The sequence below is a fragment of the Amblyomma americanum genome, chromosome 7 (assembly GCF_052857255.1).
Source record: "Amblyomma americanum isolate KBUSLIRL-KWMA chromosome 7, ASM5285725v1, whole genome shotgun sequence".
NCBI classification, from domain to species: Eukaryota; Metazoa; Arthropoda; class Arachnida; order Ixodida; family Ixodidae; genus Amblyomma; species Amblyomma americanum.
The window spans coordinates 129,754,923-129,772,839 of record NC_135503.1 but is presented as its reverse complement, the minus strand read 5'-3'; the positions used below and the strand labels follow the sequence as shown (position 1 = coordinate 129,772,839).

The 17,917-nt window shown below is 44.9% G+C and overlaps 1 protein-coding gene across 1 annotated transcript in view; it reads left to right on the top strand.

The window, feature by feature from the left end:
• Positions 1-870: 870 nt before the first annotated feature.
• LOC144098051 (uncharacterized) overlaps positions 871-17,917 on the top strand; it is a 61,257-nt gene continuing 44,210 nt past the window's right edge. Inside the window, exons 1-3 of the mRNA XM_077630613.1 lie at positions 871-1,074; positions 4,222-4,296; positions 12,865-13,078. Of these exons, the coding sequence (XP_077486739.1) occupies positions 1,050-1,074; positions 4,222-4,296; positions 12,865-13,078 (314 nt within the window). The 5' untranslated portion in view covers positions 871-1,049. The remainder of the gene's footprint in view (positions 1,075-4,221; positions 4,297-12,864; positions 13,079-17,917) is intronic.

Below are 17,917 nucleotides of genomic sequence, written 5' to 3'. Positions count from 1 at the left end.
TTCCTAAGACTGTGGCAGTGGGCCCCCAGTAGGTTAAAAGCGCATCTTTTGCTCGCACCCTGTAATCCCGAACGAGGTACCAAGTTGGTACCGAACCGTCGGTTCTATCATGAGAGTTGCCACAGTCATTTCATCATAATTCGCCTCTCGACCAGGCAAATGTCTGCCGAACTGTGAAGGTTTCAACCACACTAGCAGTATGTGATCACGAAGCCCGTTATACTCTGTGGTACGGCCGGGATAGGCTAATTATTACATTTCTTTTCGTCTGGCCTAACTTTGCATTTGTTTTGTACATCAACACTAGCCCCTTTTGGCATAGTCAATGCGAGCAGGACACTTTTTCACTATTTTTACCTCCAGCCATAAAAGGACTGCATATCCCCACTAGATTGCTGCCCAAAGTTCTGTTGGACTGACGGAAGATTCTTTCTGTCCTTTTTAATGTTTAAGCATATATTTCTCTCTTGTATTACATCATTCAATCCTGATTTCTTTAAATCCCTCGATATAAATTCTGCACATTATCACCTGCTGGCAGGGATGCTGGCAATTTTAGTTGTTGTTAACTGCACCAATTAAAGGATTTGTATTTGATCACGAGAAGATTTGCATGAAGTGAGCCACAACGATGATTTGACGCAATTTGTGTAGTAGCTCATACCAGAAACGGGTCAAAAATTGGGGCGAATCATGAGTATTGAGCATTTTCGTTAGTCGATGAAGATATATCACTTCGCACCTGCGTTTTTAGGTGGGATGGCTCCTGCGTTGCATGCTGCACTAGCACCATTTACTCTTCAACAATTGTGTAATTCTTTATTCAACTCAAGTTGTTTAGTCCGGAGAAGATTGACACCAAGTACTGGAGGGAAAACCTATAAGCGCTGTGCTTTACATTTTCTTCGATCAGCGCATAAAAAACGTTGAAGAATCTTCCTTAACCTGTTTCTTCAATTTCTTCCAGCTCGGTAGCTGCAAGTGTGCAGCCAGGTCCGGCACAAGGCGTGGGAGTCACAGCTGTTCTGTGTGCAGCCGTTCTGCTGATAATGTTCACAGCAGGCGTCATCTACGGTGAGTTTCATTTTGCAGAACCTGGTACAGAGCGCGAAACGTTTTTATAGAGCATGTACTGGGCGTGTTTCTGGCTGAACACGCGATATCTAGCGATAAAATTTCATTAAAAACGGTCTGGATGTAAGCGTACGTATATATATATATATATATATATATATATATATATATATATATATATATATATATATATATATATATAGCAGACAAGGTAAAGGTAAAGTAAATGAGGGGCCCGTTTGACAAACTTATGATGGGAGCCAAATATATATATATATATATATATATATATATATATATATATATATATATATAGGCTGCGAGAACATGACGTGTTCGACTGCTTAAAAAATTATATAGCGAAGTACATACGTTTCGTTAAAGGAAACATTTTTATCTGACTAGACATTTGAATTGGAGGAGCAATCTTTTTCAACAGTCATTTGTCTTCGCTGGTGTTTCGCTTCTAATAGGGGTTGGGCACAACGGGTGAGCGATAAACAGATAGAGGGTACAGAAACAGACATAAAAAGAAAGAGTAAGTAAAAATTTAGAAATAAACATGTATAGGAAAAAGCAGAAATTGTGAGTTAGAGCCGTGTATATATATATATATATATATATATATATATATCTGTGTGTGTGTGTGTGTGTGTGTGTGTGTGTGTGTGTGTGTGTGTGTGTGTGTGTGTGTGTGTGTGTGTGTGTGTGTGTGTGTGTGTGTGTGTGTGTGTGTGTGTGTGTGTGTGTGTGTGTGTGTGTGTGTGTGTGTGTGTGTGTGTGTGTGTGTGTGTGTGTGTGTGTGTGTGTGTGTGTGTGTGTGTGTGTGTGTGTGTGTGTGTGTGTGTGTGTGTGTGTGTGTGTGTGTGTGTGTGTGTGTGTGTGTGTGTGTGTGTGTGTGTGTGTGTGTGTGTGTGTGTGTGTGTGTGTGTGTGTGTGTGTGTGTGTGTGTGTGTGTGTGTGTGTGTGTGTGTGTGTGTGTGTGTGTGTGTGTGTGTGTGTGTGTGTGTGTGTGTGTGTGTGTGTGTGTCCAACAGTTGCCTGCGAGGAGGACACTTCATTAGGTAACCACAAAGTAAGCAAAGAATCCCAGAGAATGATTTGTACTTTGCACATCCAGCATCTCCAAGCGTGGCAGCGTTAAGCAATAGGCCAGTCATTCTAGCTGGTTTGTGGTATTAATAATGTGTGCAATTAAAATATACTAAGGTCTTGCGTAACAGGCGTATTTTTGTTCGTGAAGGGTCTGCGCTCACTGCATAAATATCATGTGCTATAAAACAGACAATCGAGTTTTGATGCCCCAGCGGCCAGTGCCGCCGAAGAAGAGGAAGCAGACGGAAGACGAAGCTGACGAAATTCAGTTTGGCGCTCACGAACTCTTCACTAATGAACTGCGGGGTGCTAAGAAAGATTGTGGCCGTCCACATTTATTCCTTGATTTGCGTCTTCAAAGTGCCAATAGGTTCCTCCTAAACCTAGTGCAATAGTAATTTCCAGCAGTCTCCGATCGAAATGTTTTCCGCCTTACAGAGCACCCTGAGTGTTGGTGTTCGTCATCCAAATTGCGGCTACCAATGTGGTAGCTGCTGAGTAAATCCTACGGACATTAACCTTTACTTTTCCCCAGCTCGCTTTAAAACGTGCATAAATTAACAATAATTTTTGCGTATCAACACTAAGAAGGAAGAATTTTCTCATTCAATTCTAACGTGTTTTGCCATACCATTTTCAAATCACGGTTTCTAACAGATGTTGCATGATTCTTGGGGCATGACAGGAAACTGCAGAGCTATACCGACTACAATAATGGCAAGGGGGGGCCCAGAGAGACACCTCCTGCATTTTTAATTCGCCACACCAATTCTTCTCTTAACGTCACACTCGATGAGCCATGTCATGCAGTGAACTCCCATTGACGCTTTAAAGGTTCCTCACCACAGCGCAGCAAACGCACCAGCACACCACCTTGAAGAGAATACCCAGAGCAGAGCCGTATACCGCTCCTGTGAGAGTCGGATTCTAGCGAGTTTGGCAAAGTCACTGGCGGCGCCTGCTAACGTTGGGTTTCATTCCCACATGGGTTGTATTCATAGAGGCTTCGAATATGGAAGGCAATGTCGCATGATTTCCCACTATATGCACTTCCCTAGATTGCCACGAAAATCTCATTCACCTGGCGAATTTCGGGCGCATTATCGCGAACCGGCGGAGCGCCGGGCGGTAGAAATATACGGCTGTTCAGTCCGCTCATGCGTCCAGTTCTGCCAAATAGAATATATAGCTTTCCTCTAGCGCACATCCTAGTACGAGGAAATCTATCGATTGGTTACTGCGAAGCAAAGGAACATGATTTTCGTTATAACTAAGGCTGCGTTGATCAATTTATAACAGCTGGGACTTTTGAATGGCCGGGTACCACAATCTGAGGATGATTCATGTGCACATGCGTGTGTGTCAGGACATGGCGTTCGCGTGTTTCTGTATGCGTGCGTGTCTACAGGCCATCGCTCCAGCTTCACATCTGCGCTAACAACTCGCACATTTCATCAGTAGACGTGAACATATGGATTGCGTCTGGTATGCATTACAGGCGATATCAAGCCAATGCACGAATCAAAAATTTTTACTGCCCAATAGAAGCTTTTTCGAGCTTCGTCTATGAACCGTGCTGCTGCTGCGCCGATACAGACCGGCTGCATCGCCCCACTTTGATCTTCCAAATAATAGCTATACAGCGCTTCTTCCCACTACTCCGTGTGGGGTTTGGTACGTGAGAAACGGCCGTTAAGTCTTCGAAGCACCGTGTTATGTTACAAGTGCTACTCCACACCTCAGTCAAAATACAGAGGGGAGGAGTCGGTTCGTTGGAAACAATTTCATACCATGGCACTTCCAAACATCTCTCTTCTACACCAAATTCATCCTGACCACTACCGGGACACCTTGCGTCGGTGCGAGGATCGACCAAACTTTAACACAAGGGTAAGCCAATGTGCGCAGGGACATATCCGGGCTACTCTGGGAAATTCACGATTATGACGTCGCCTACATTCATTTTGTACTCTACCACTCTTTTTGTTTCTTCGCCTCTGCTCCTTTTCTCTAATTAAACTTTACTGTCGCTCTCACCTTGTCCTTTTGTAGTGGCTGCAAAAATCCAGGACAGTGCATCAACCACGAGCTCCGCAACAACGAAAGTGCCTGAACGCCGACTAAAGGGTATGCAAGGACGCTTTCTCAAAGGAATTGCATAAACGTAGCGCATTGAGCGTTGCATGTACAATGGCTCCTTTACTGATCAATATATTCCGTGCTAGGGGACTCCCCTAGAGAATACAGAAAGCCGCACACCCCTCCTCTGAATGAAGCTAACGCATTGCACAAATATAGGGACAATTTGGCACGGAAACTCTGTGAAGCATTTCATAATCACAAAAACCGTGACACGTTCGTAAGCACACATCCTGTAGGTGTCCCTGACTGCGCACCTACGTCTCGATTCACATGAATCATCTAACGGTGTTTTTTTTTTGTCTAGCATATGCGCTCTTTGTACAGAAGAAAACAAACGTGGATTTTGCGGGCTAGTTTCCGATAACATCAGGGAAAGAAGAAATTTGGGCGAGTTAGTACGTGTTCCTATAACCTTCAGTTGATAGCAAGCATCGGTCCTGTATACTCCCCTCTGTCTCATGTTTCCGCTCTTTTTTACATCATGAAGTTTAATCTTTCAAGAGCGAAAGCTATGATTGACAAGAGCTAAGCCATTAACGTCAAGCCTGTGTTCCAGGATACGAAGTGGGCAGTCGGCATGAATAGGCTTATCGCTCCCTCTGTTCGCTGATGAACCATCTGAACGCACTCTGCTTTTTAACTAGCCTGTTGGGCGTTTCAGTAATAAGTATGCGCAACTAAGTGCAAACAAATTCCGCTCCTGTCCGTATCTTTGTCAGCACGCAGCCAGAAGAGGCAGGCCTATTGCTTCTCCCAAAAACTATGCAGGTGCCCACCAGAAGCGCACATAATGTACTTCCACATGTAGGCATATAAGCCCAAACATGTTGAATTAGCACTTCATCAGATTTATTTCATTCGTAAGGTTGCAATAAAATACAATAGTATACTGAAGGAAGCCCCAAAGCTGCTCGACCTTTCAACATGCTGACGAAGAAAGCAGATGTACCAGTGGTGCGAGCTATAAACAGATCATCGTTCTGTGGGCAAATAGATCGCTTTCCCGTGCAAGCACCGGATTCCAAGAGGAATTCTTCTCTCCTTCATCTCCGATTTCTTAGCGACACGGAAATTAACCACTATTGTTGATGACTGTGCTTAGGAAAGTTTATATTTTTGTGCACACTCAGCGCACATGCGGACGCTGAACTGGTTTATGAATGCTACTTTTTTTACACTAAGTGTTGTTGCGGCAAAGCAACTGCCCGCACCAATCGCAAGGTTACAACCGCTTGTAGTCAGAAACAACCTTAGCATCAATCAACCTATAGCCGAATTCCGCTAGCGTCTGGGTTACACGAAATTTGAAGTGTTCACCGCTGTATCACGGTGTGCCTTTTAATTGCCGTATACGGTCGCGTGTCAAGATACGTGCGCGCCAGAATCGCGTTCCTTTATTTCAACACAAATCGTAGAGGGCTTTGCTAACGTTATCATGCAACTCAGCGCTTTACATTCCTACCCGCTTGTCAGGGTCTTTTTTCGTTGCGTGGCACTCAACAGCCTTCAGACAACCAAAATAACTGTTAAAATGCTGAAAATCAGGCTATATAGTATGCGGTTCATGGTGGCTCAACGCGCTGAACTTTCACACAGCGAGATTAAAACACAACGCGTTCTGTGTCGTTTTCTCTTCATATCGTTCTGCGAGAAGTTAAGCGTGTTGAACCGCCATCCACCACCAAAATAAGTGAACTGCCTGTTGTGCAAAATAGGCAGAATGCCAGAGACCTAGAAGAAGCCCAAGCGACCTGCGCTCCGTTGTCATGCCTCTTCTGTAGCTGTTTAGCGCAGATTAGTCAGTTACTGAAAGAATTCAGATCAGCAGGACAGTTTTCAAATCAGTGCGAAAGCACGAATTTGTGCCACATAGAAGACGGCGATGAGTGGGCAGTGCCGAGGGACGGAGCAGATGGGAGATGATGAAGACGACGCTCTGCAATGCACAGCGCAACAGTGTTGTGCAGTTCAACACGAGCCGTATGCGCCTGCGGCGATAGCCTAGTGGGCAATAGCAGTAGTATATAACATTATTTTCCGACGGATATAGGATGGACTTCACCCAACCGCCTGGACGATTGCCCGGAGTCCGTGGTCCCGGGCGGCGTGTTCGGCCAGTCGGATGGTTCTAAGCTGAGTCTCAGAGACTGAGCTGCGCATCAGTCTGCCCAAGTTGATCTGTATTAGTTTCCGTGTGCGTGTCGTATGTTACAGGACAGATCCACATAATGTGTAGAAAATCTGCCCTACCCTGACACAGCTGGCATCTCTCTTAGAATTGTCCCGGGCTACAACTGGCTACTGCTAGCCGGGTTCGGATATGTGCTCGTCTGTCAGCGCCTCCAGATGTTTTCTTGATACTTATTCCTGCCGAACCGATAGTGCTGCGTAATTTCCCTATAGCTGATTAATCTTTCTCCACCGACGGTGTACTGAGGGCTCGAGCCCGCCCCGAAAGTAAGACCGTTGTCAGCTCCCTCGGGCCCATATTAGTTGAGTTATTCGGTTTTCTTGATTAGTATTCACAATGCTTTTTGCCTTCGAAGAGATTCTGCCCTTAAGAAAGTTTCCTATCGCTGCTTTCGAATCGCTTATGATTGTGGTGGCTGTTGTTCCCGCGATCGCGAGAGCAATGGCAACTCCCTCGGCCGTTGCGGCTACGCTCATTTGAACCGAGGCGCTTGCTCTTAGGTTTTCCTGGCCGTCAGCGACGACCGCAACCATTAGGTGTAGGTCCTCATACTCTGCGGTGTCCACATAGACCACGTCCTGTCTTGCCTGATATCTTTTTTAGAGCGTTTCCGCACTTTTCTGCCTTCATAAAAGAAAAAAAGATTGCCTAGTGGTCTCGTGCAGCTACCTATGTAATGTGATCTGTTCTCTTCGCCGTGCGTTTGACTCCTAGTCATGGATACTGATGTGATTTTTTAAATTTATTTTTTGTATGCGGACATACATCGGCAATGGACAATGTTTATAGGCTCTGAACTTTCGGAATATTGCTTTCGCACTAATATATAGCACAGAAACGAAGGCACGCCTATATTGTGTAGGTCATCATCAGTATGATAAAATCTGCCTCCTGATTCAGCATGAGATTACGCCATTTTAAAGGTTCAGTTTCGAGGAAAAATAAATACTAAGCAGCAAGAGACCCATATCCTTCGTAAAAATTGGTCAGGAAGATTTGGTGTTACACAGACTTATGGAATGCTGCTTGTAAGCAACTATTTGATCCTAACTAAATGTTTGAAATATAATATTACTTGCAAAAGTCTCGTTAGTATTGGGGAAATTTGTAATTAGTTCGTAATAGGAATGGTAGTGTGGCACATAGTCGGTGATCACCAGAATTGCTGATAAGAGCTTTTTTTTCCTGTATTTCCCAGCTTTGTTCGTTTGAATACTGGGCACTAATTTTAGACGTATACCTTGTTTACAAGTCACTTCGTGCGACCGTTAATTGCTCTGTTAGGTTTAGTGTCCACGAAAACCAGTATTCACGATTTGTTAAGGAAAGTATTATTTTCACTCTGTGGATTTGAATTCTATTATTTAGGAGATTATTCGCAATGTTCATGTTTAACAATCAAAATGACAACGCAATCCCCAAGCAGCTTCTAAAAATTATAGCAAACAGCTTCGCTTTCCACTTTGATTCCAGTCGATGGGTAAATAAACGTTGATGAAAACGGCAGAATTCCTAGGCGATTCGCTTAGCGTATATAGGTCTCTATGGTGAAGACAACGAATTTTGAGATATTTCTGGAGGGAGAGATGTCCGGAGAATGAAGCACATCCTATCACGTGCTTGAAAAACCTTTGGAAAAGTTCAAAGGAGAAAGCCCACATTTTCAAGCAGAATTGTTAAGGGTTTCATCAATGTGGTGTAGAATACAGCATGAATCGGTTCTTTAAACATAGTGCCCAATCCGATTTATTCAAGCTGACAACTGCGATTTTGAACGCATTCTTCTTATAGCTGTTTCATTCCCCTTTCTTCCCTGATAGCACTTGTAAGTAGTTCTGAAAGCACTTAATTAGTATTCTGAGAAGCTGAGGAAAAGGTAAATGAGACCTGGTGGAGCGCCTGCGCCGGGCCTACCTGCCATTATTCAGCAAACGACTGATTCTGCAAACGACTGCAGGACAAGGATGCTCTCACTGCAAGAACAACCCTTACACGACAACACCCTCATTTTATGCCGCCCGGTGCGCCCACCGATGTTCGCCGTCGGTTTCTAGAGGCAGGTCAGCTTGAAGCGAGGAGAGCCAGCTCACACTTCAACAACCCTGCGTAACCACCCGCTCCTACTATCATTCATTAATAAAGCGTTCGACGCAGTTCGTCTGGAAAGGCATGGACGAAATGAATGATGGTCATTGCCAAAGTCTTATGCTGGATCCAAGTTCTGGAACTGCATCCGGGTTTCTATTCACTTCTAAAGGATTTCATGCTAAGTGAAGACGACAGCATGGTTTTGCTCGACGTCACATAACTTTTCACTGTCGACCGCGGATATCTGTTGTCGATAATGCGCAGATTCATTTCCTCATTTCCTCTCGGGCTCTCCAGCTCTTGCTTACGGTATTTAAAAATTTCAACTCCTAACTATTTGCATTCATAATTATCGTCCTGCTTTCCTGGCTTTGTCGTTCCTTTAGGCGACGCTTAAACCATAATTTTTTTTATTTACTCAGAGATGTTTTGCTCATTGCACGCTATTTCTTTTTTGTTTTTCTCTAATGCACTTTTGTGACAGTTTATAGAAATGCGTTTCTTCTTCGCTTTAATTTGACATTTTTCTTTGTTTAATAGAGCAGCTTGCTGGACGAATTGGTTATGCAATTTTTTAAAAGAGCGCTGGTGAACACGGACAGGTAGAAAGCAAACACACACCCGCATGCACAGGCTGCCGTTATATTTATGTCATGAGACGCTGCTTTCTCTGTTATGTACAATCATGGCCGACCTAACCAGAACTGACGCAGCGACGGCCGAAAACTACGAGTGCTCCGAGCAGTCATGCAACCACGAACTATGAGATGCGTGCCCTCACGCAGATTGGTGCCTGCGGATTCGGTAGAGAAGCGACCCTGCAGTTATAACGCTTGCGAGGCATATTTACGAAGGCCGATGAGAAATCGAACTCGTAATAAAAAGCTTTGCTGCAGTAGACAGCACTCGAGAACTCATCGTACGGATGACACAATAGGGGTAAACAACCGCCTCTCGGTTCGCTTAGCACACATTGCGCCGATTCAGGCGCAACTGCCGCCGCTCCAGTTCCGGTGCTCATTTTCAGATCGGGTGACGTTATTGTAGTGGCACGGCTCCACTGGTAGTATTCGTCCTCACCACGTCATTTCAGGTTTGCTTGCCCGTGCCGTGAGGGTCAAGCTCCCCTCACTATCGACCTCTGAGTAGTGAGTACCAGGAAGTAATATTTCAAAAATGAGGGACAAATTTCTTCTTCCATATTTTTTTTAACAAGGGAGCATAGTCGCAAAACAAAAAGTATACGCGAGCGAGCCAAGAAATAAATGGGATCAATCTGGAAGTGGCAGTATATTAATCACATACAATTCCGCTTTTTCTGAGGCCCATCGTCTCACTATAACAGGCAATGGTCTAAAATATAAGCACTCAAATATTTTCACGAAAACGTAGTGTCTAGTTGAGGACGACATAGGCAGCTTCTAAGTCCAGTAACTTCAAGGGTACTGGTTGAACCTGTGCGATTGTTTCTCTTCACCTCGAAGCACTACAATAAAACAAGCTACTGGCAAGGTACTCAACTAAACATTGTGCTAAATGTTTTATTACTGCAAAATGTTCGCCGCCCTGTTGAAATAACAAATTTGTGGGAATCTAGAGTCGTATTTTGTGTCTGTATGGACCCTGAGCAATGGATTTCTGCTGGTGAATTAAATTTCGAAGGATACTGCTGAAGAACACCGCGATGCCCCTGTGTACGTGAAGCCGTTAAATATCGCGCAACGCAGGAACGCTGCGCTAACGGATGTCGATACCGGAAGTTCGTTTTGTAGCGAAAGCTACACTGGCCACGAACTTGCGATTTCGCCGTGGCGGTGCTCCGAGGAAGCACAGAGACCGATCTTCAGCCGCTGCCTAGCAAGCGCCGCAGCTGGGCGGACGCCGCTTTAGACGCCGCGCGCTCGCTGCGCCATCTAGCATGACGTCACACCGCGCGCCACGCCGCCCTTGCGCGCATATCCGCTAACCAACGTATTCAGTGGCGGCAACGTATTCAGTGGCGGCAAAAAACCCTGCGTCGAGGCTGGGAATCGAGCCAGGGCCTTTTGCTTTTGAGGCGGAGACGCTACCACTCCGCCACGACGGCTCGACGCTCGATCACGAATAAAAGGCGCATCAAGTGAATGCACGGGTTTCATATATTAACTCTTCCGACCCAGAAGTCGCCGCGCTTTCGCTACGTATATCCTGGCCCAACAGAGCTAGGCCATCAGCAATTTTTAGCAACTATTGCTGATCACGAGGACACTAGCACTGCGGAAATCATTCCGTGCGCAGCTGTCTTCACAACTTCGGCAGTGATGTATAAACTGGCTTTGATTGCGTGTCTGCTGTTAAAGCTGTGTCGTATTATTAATTTTCTGAAAGACTAGAACGGCGTTTGCGCCAAGGAGACCAGGAAATGGGTATTCTTGTGTGCCGATCAACCAGTTCGGTGGACTGCGTTCTTACCGGATATGTGAGCCGATATCTGAAAGCATATATCCGACAGGCGAGCAGAGATAGACGGCGAATGCCTGAGCGATAGGACGGGCGAATATTGCAATTTATCGTACACAACAAAGTCAGCCTTTGGGACATCACTGTAGAGACTTCGAAGATATAGCTCAATTTTAATGGCGTGGACTCACATCCAAAGAGAAAATCAAGCAGATCATATAGATTTGAGCTGCACCATACCGCAAAAAAATATATACAGCGATACCTGAGGATGGCATCCATCTATTTATTTATTTACTAAGAAGGCCCGAAGGCATTATAGAGAACATTAGGTGAACGGAGCCAATATAATCGAACAATTTATTTGCATTTTTCCTGAAGGCACTGTTATCGGTTATCCTTTTGGGAACAGTTATTGTTTTGTCTTGCTTGTTTTCACCCGGTCACCCTGCTGTTACCCCCGTTCACCTTTTTGCCCACTCGTCTCTAGTAAAGTTTCGTTTGTCTTGAGCTGAGCACGTGCCTTTTTTCTTCGCCATCTTTGCGCGCACTAAGTTGAATCTGTTTATCTTGATTGCGGGGTTGTGGTATATGTATATATATATATATATATATTCATCACTCCCAATTCATCACTCTTCTTGTTATCGGTGATCAGTGACGAAGACAGAAAGGTGCTCCACTAGTTGCTAGTATGTAGCAAAAATGAGCACATATCAGTACGGCATGAGGGAAAACCAACTTTAATTATCACGTGGTAAAATGTATCATGAATGAAGCAAATACCTCTCGTTTGAGGTAGGGACTGGTGTGAAAATTTTTATGGAAAACACCGTTCAATTCACTAGCGGTGGGAACCCAAGTCAAGTAAACTGAGGCACCGTTTCATGGATTAAATGCTTGCCGCTCATTGCGGCTCATTGTGCTATCCCAGAAGGGAGGTTCTTAAGGGGTAGGAAACTCTGGTTAGATTCGTTTTCAGCTACTGCAGGACACCTGCCGTCTGGAGGGGAACTGATGATTGAATCTGATTTCTGCTCACACCTTAGCGCGATAACGCTGCGGTAGAGGCCGAAATATTTGAGGGACTGGGATACGAAAATAAAAAAAGACTGGAGTACGAAGGTTATCTTTTTTCGCAGCCGGAAGTTCTATTCTCGCTCAGGAATTGTTTTTTTTTCTGCGAGATGCCGTTGTCATGACAAGGATACAACGCTCCAGCTCGCTTCCCCCCCCCCCCCCCCCGCAATATGGGAGCAATTGGTGCTGACATCTGCATTTTCTGGAAAATGGTGTACATGAAAGTTACGTACCCATTGGTTGATCTCATCGTTTTTAAAATGATGAAATTATGAATAGACAACGAGCGGCGCGGCTGCTGCGGGTGGTGATGAGATGGTTTTCAAGCGTGTCTGGAGTTACTGAATTTGTCGCATATCTGCTCAGTGATAAATTCAGTCTATAATCGGTGTTCTGCTTTTGGGTTGACTCTTTTGCGTGCACAGACTTTCGTTGTCCTCCTCAGCTGATGGAAATAGCGGCCTGGCGAACGCGCCACGTTTGCTTTCTTTATTCTCAGCTTCGCCATTGATGCTCATTGAATGGAGTGCTAATGCTTGTCGTGCCCACGTTGTCACTTATTGTTTTCAAGAGTTTCCTACAGGGGAGGGCAAAAAGTATATGAGAGTTTTACTCCTGAGAAATAGTCCCAACAGTTGGCAGGTGTAGCAGACAGAAAGATCCAGCTAAAAATCTTTCAATCATTGTACCCTATATGCAAATCGTGCTCCTTACCGGAGCCATGATCCAGCGCTCGTTTCTTACACCTCGTCCAGCTAAGGTGCCGCTCATCTGCACCTTTGGCCGCCTGCTCGGTCAGCCGGCCACTCTGCCCGAGGAGGGCCTGTGCGACTACGCCTTCTACGAGTTCCACTACCAGCCGCACGGAAACCCCAGCGTCCTGGAGCTCGACCATCCTCTTCTCACGCGGTACATGGAGGCCACCAGGGTGCGTGTCAGGACGCAGTACGGCCTCGGCTTCATGCCGTTGTAAGTGGACGCCTCTACTTATTTGAACTACGGGCACATTTTAGATGACGTTAGAGGCGTTGTTTTTCTATGATTTAAGGTGTCGTTGCGGTAATGGGGAAGGAAATTACCTGGTACGTCATCTCAAGTAAGATATTAACGCCATAGCGTTAAGGCGCCCGTTAGGCAGAAATCTGGTGTCGTCGGTGTTGTGAATAAAAGATTCGCCGGGGTAGGGTGGCCCACGTGCCTACTCTACCCCTAGGTGGCAGGTCGCCACTTTGGTCACGTTACCCTGTTACATAGAACGCCTTGCCGATATGACACCTTTGCAGTAGGACTTCGAAAAGGTGCCTCTTGTGCAACCAGTGGCAGATGGCTTTGAATGCCTTAAAATGTTATAATAAGCAGTTCAGAAAACGAAGAGATATTTCTCCACGTTAATAAACTAATGATTGTTGTAGTTCAAACGACAGGAAACGTTAAATTTCACGAGGTTACGTTTACGAAATGCCGGTCTAATCATAGTGACTCAATTAGCGCTAAAGTTCACCGCCTCCTTCGCTTTCTGCAACAAAGGAGGATAACGCGGAAGGAGAACAAAATGTACAAACGAAAAACCAGCAGAATATGGTGCACTATAAAAGCACAACGTAGCACATACAAAAAAGTATCAGCTACAAATCCCAGAATGTCAAAATTAATTCACAGGCAGAGCACGAGTAGGGCAAGGAAGAGAGGTCTAAAGTTCTGCAGTGCGCACAAAAAACTATGTTTGAACAAGTCAGCACGGGGACAGACAGATTAAACGTTTAGTTCGTGATGTCTTCTTTATCAGAATGGCTTAGAAACCTCAAATTACTCTTCTGATTCTAATCTCGGCGATTAATAATACTGTTAAAGAGAATTGGTCTGACCACACCTTGATCAAACGTTTTGCTACACTACAGGAGTGCTCAAACAAGGCGGAGATCTAGTTGCTAAATCAGAAACAAACGAAAAAGAATTGGGGGTCACGTATGGTACTCTGTTGACAGTAATTCGATCCTTTTTGTTTATTTTTAACTTCGTCAGTGACGTAATTTTGCCTTGTCAAAAATATGGCCTGGCAATAGCTCAGGCAAGAAGATTTTCTTCAGACTCACTAACAGCATCGAAGCAGCCATCGCAGTTATTAGAGGGTGGGAACACGGAAACATGACCACAGTTTTCTGCCTAGTTCGCTGATAAATAGCAAGAAATGAACAAGCTTAACTGTAAACAAAAGGTTCAATACCTACCCCTGACAAACACAACACGAGCATGTCCAGAAACTGAAATGTACGTATTTTTCTTTGCCAAAATAAACGGCGCAGCGAAGAGCGAGAGCAAGGAACAGACCATGGAACATCGTTCGTCATTCGCCCCTCAATGAGATCGAAAGATCAGAGTAATTCATTAAAACGAGAAAAACGCAACGAGCCATGGAAAAGAAAATTGTAGGTGTATTACTTGTTAGGTTTAATTGGGGGATAAATACTTTTTCCTCACTTAAGCGCGGCTGACACTGTTCTAAACTGCCGGACCCCACACCGTGATCTCTCGTGCTACCGAGTGCACGTCGACTACTGCGGGTTTTGCTCTGAGAGGGAACAAAGTAACAACAATCTGGCTGTGCCACAAGCAGGCATTTATTGCTACAACTGCAATAACGCCAGCTAGCAACAGAAAGGCTAAGGAATCGAGGTCACCCGACTCGCCGGCACGGTTACGAGCGAACGTTCGGCCCAGCTACGGTAAGGGAGAAACCACCGAGGCCGGGCCAAACGGGAGGAGTTGGCGGGAAAATGATCCCACCACAAAGCCTCGGCCCGCTGGCGGAGAACGGAGCGCGATGCCGAAACATCCGCCCGCGACTTGTTCCCGAGCCGAAGAGGGAGTGTATGCCGCGCCCGCGCTGCAATGACGCCGGCCTTGGCGCTCGTATCGCTGCGACGCCTACGCCCTCCCTTGCTGGTTCAGACAACTGGCTAGGTAGGGCACAACGCGGGAAAGCGAACCAAAAGGGACGAAGTGGGTGGAAGCCCCCACACACTTACAGACAAAAATTATTGTGGAACTATAAATAGAACGAAAATATAGTGTCCCTGCCCATGCACTAACACACTTCCAGACAGGAAGAGATAAGAGCAGTTAAGGGAACAAACACGAGTTAGTGAAATCCCAGTCGAAATTAAGAAAAAGGAATGGCCCCTTGCAGCGCAGGAGCTGCGAAGGCAACATAACCGATGGTCGTTAGGGTTAACGCACTGGATTCCAATAGAAGGCAAGCGTAGCAAGAGGCTGCAGCGAGTTAGGCGGGAGGATAAGATTATGAGCTTTTTTGGGATACGATAACCATAGCTAGCACAGGAGAGGGTTATCGGCGAGTCCTAAGGCCTGCAGTGGGCGAAGTTAGGCTGATGATGACCACAATAACTTTTAATCACCTCTGCCGCTGCGCTAGCAAACCAAGATCACGACGCCGCGCTGAATTGACAGTATTAAAGAACGCACAAGAAATCGTACTACAAGAAGAAAATTGTCAATTTTTAAAACTGATCTTAAAAGTTTATTTCGCTTGAGACTTATGTAGTGATTTAGTCTGTAGCTTGATGTCATAGTAAATTTTCAGTGAAACATTATTTCTCGCAGAGAAGCGACGCTAACAGCTCTCGCCTCTCAGGACATTGCACACTGCGAGGAGCTTTCACAAGTGCATTGTTACCAAACAACTTTAACTACGCAGCAACAGAAGCGGTTCTAACACTTTAGTAACAATTGCAGAGTATTCAGAGGAGCTGGAAGAGCCAGCATGTTGCTTTTACATGATACTTCCGATCTGTTGCACTGCCCATTCTTATATGTAGTTCTTGCTGAGCCTCCCCGTACATATTTTCCATACACATTCCTTTCAACTTCAGTACACGGTTCGAAAAAAACTTCGCCTTTTAGAACAGAACGCAATCGCGTTATCAGATCCCTTTCACATCACCTACTCAACGCTCACGCAACGTCATAAATCCCGATTAGCACGCTCTTGATTACTCATGTACGAATCAGTACAAGTCTCACACTTCACAAAGTCAAAGACCACAATGCATTCACTAGGTCAACCTTGATTCAGCTCGAAACAATGAGACTTCACGGTCTATGGGTAGCGTGGACGATTCGCAATCCGAAGGTCCTGTTTTCGATTCTCAACGGAATTCAATTTTATTTTAAGCTAAATTTTATTATTCTATTGATTCTATTGAGAGTTTTCGCTCACGGCAAGAAACACCGACGATGACGCCGGCTTTTCTGCTACACAGGACCTTTAACGCTGTCACAAAAAAAAAGTTTTTGTGTCTCAGCGCTGTCCGCGACGTCGCCGTTCACATATCAAGCATAAAATTGTTGCTGTTAAGCGTGGCGCTGCTTGCAAAGCGCAGCTCACGCGTACGATCTCGAACGTACTTCAATGCACGATGTTGGGGAGGGCTAAGGCCACTCTAAAAAAAGTTCCTCCTGTAAGCAGGTGCACCTTTGCAGGCAGTGGTGGGGGTGTGTTAAAGGAGTAGCTGCGAGTCCTTCGCATCATGTAGGGCACAAAATCTGGAGGTTCTTAAACCAATGGCTGCCAGAAAACCTATTCAACACGAACAAGTTACCACTGAGCTCTTGCTTCTCGTCGCCTCCCGCCAAGAAATTCCATTCAATTCAATTCGTTTATTTTCCAGAGTGGTACAAACACAAACTCTGAATGGTCCCCTGGACCAAAAGTTGCACTAAGCAACTTGACGACGGCCCAGGCGCCACCTTACAAGACAGCACTCGACGCAGACTATGAACGAAAGAAAGAAAACCGCACTCATCAAAGGTCACATTGAAAATATATGGGCAATAAAGTAGGTCTCAAAAGCGTATATATACACGAAACAAACCGTGAGACAAAAAGAAAAAAATCATGAGATGATATGGAAACACACGGTCAAAGGACAATTAGTCAGTATAATACCAAGGCAAGATACATCAAATCAGGGTGACCCGTAAGAGTTCAGTAGAGGTTACAGAAATAATTTTTACATTCCTTCTTATATGGAAAAAATTCCTTTAGATATTTGTTTAGAAGTGATGGAACATTATGCTTTAATGACTGAAACTTGTTTTGGGTGCGGAAATAAGGAACTAGCCAGTGTGGGGGGTTTCTAGTGAATACATCTATTGTTCGCTTATGTAATGTTGCAACAGTTTTAAGAAAATTTGCAGATTCAACGGACGAAAAGTAACGCCGGTTTAAGAGTTGATATTCATAACTGTGCAGAAAACGAATGATCCCATACTTCGGAAATAGGTTGTTTGCAGATGTGTGCGGTCCAACATTTGCCACATAGCGGAAGACTTTTTTCTATAGCATATTAATTTTATCAATATTTCTTATTGGTGTTGAGCTCCAGACAAGACTGCAATAATTTATGTGGGGTGCAAATAACGCTTGGTACAATTGAAGTTTAACTCTTTCAGGAATGAGGTTTCTGCAGCAGCACAGAGTGCCTGCAACCGTAGACAGCTTCTTGCAGACGTGATTAATGTGGTGATCCCAGTTTAGGTGATAATTAAAAGTGACGCCAGGAACTTTATGCTCAATACAATTGTTATGTCTTTATTCTTACAATTGATCTTATTCTGCGGTGTGAAAACTTTATTTCTTGGTCTAAATAGTAAAACCTCAGTCTTAGTGGGATTGGTTTGGTTTGGTTTATATGGGTTTAACGTCCCAAAGCGACTCAGGCTATGAGAGACGCCGTAGTGAAGGGCTCCAGAAATTTCGGCCACCTGGGGTTCTTTAACGTGCACTGA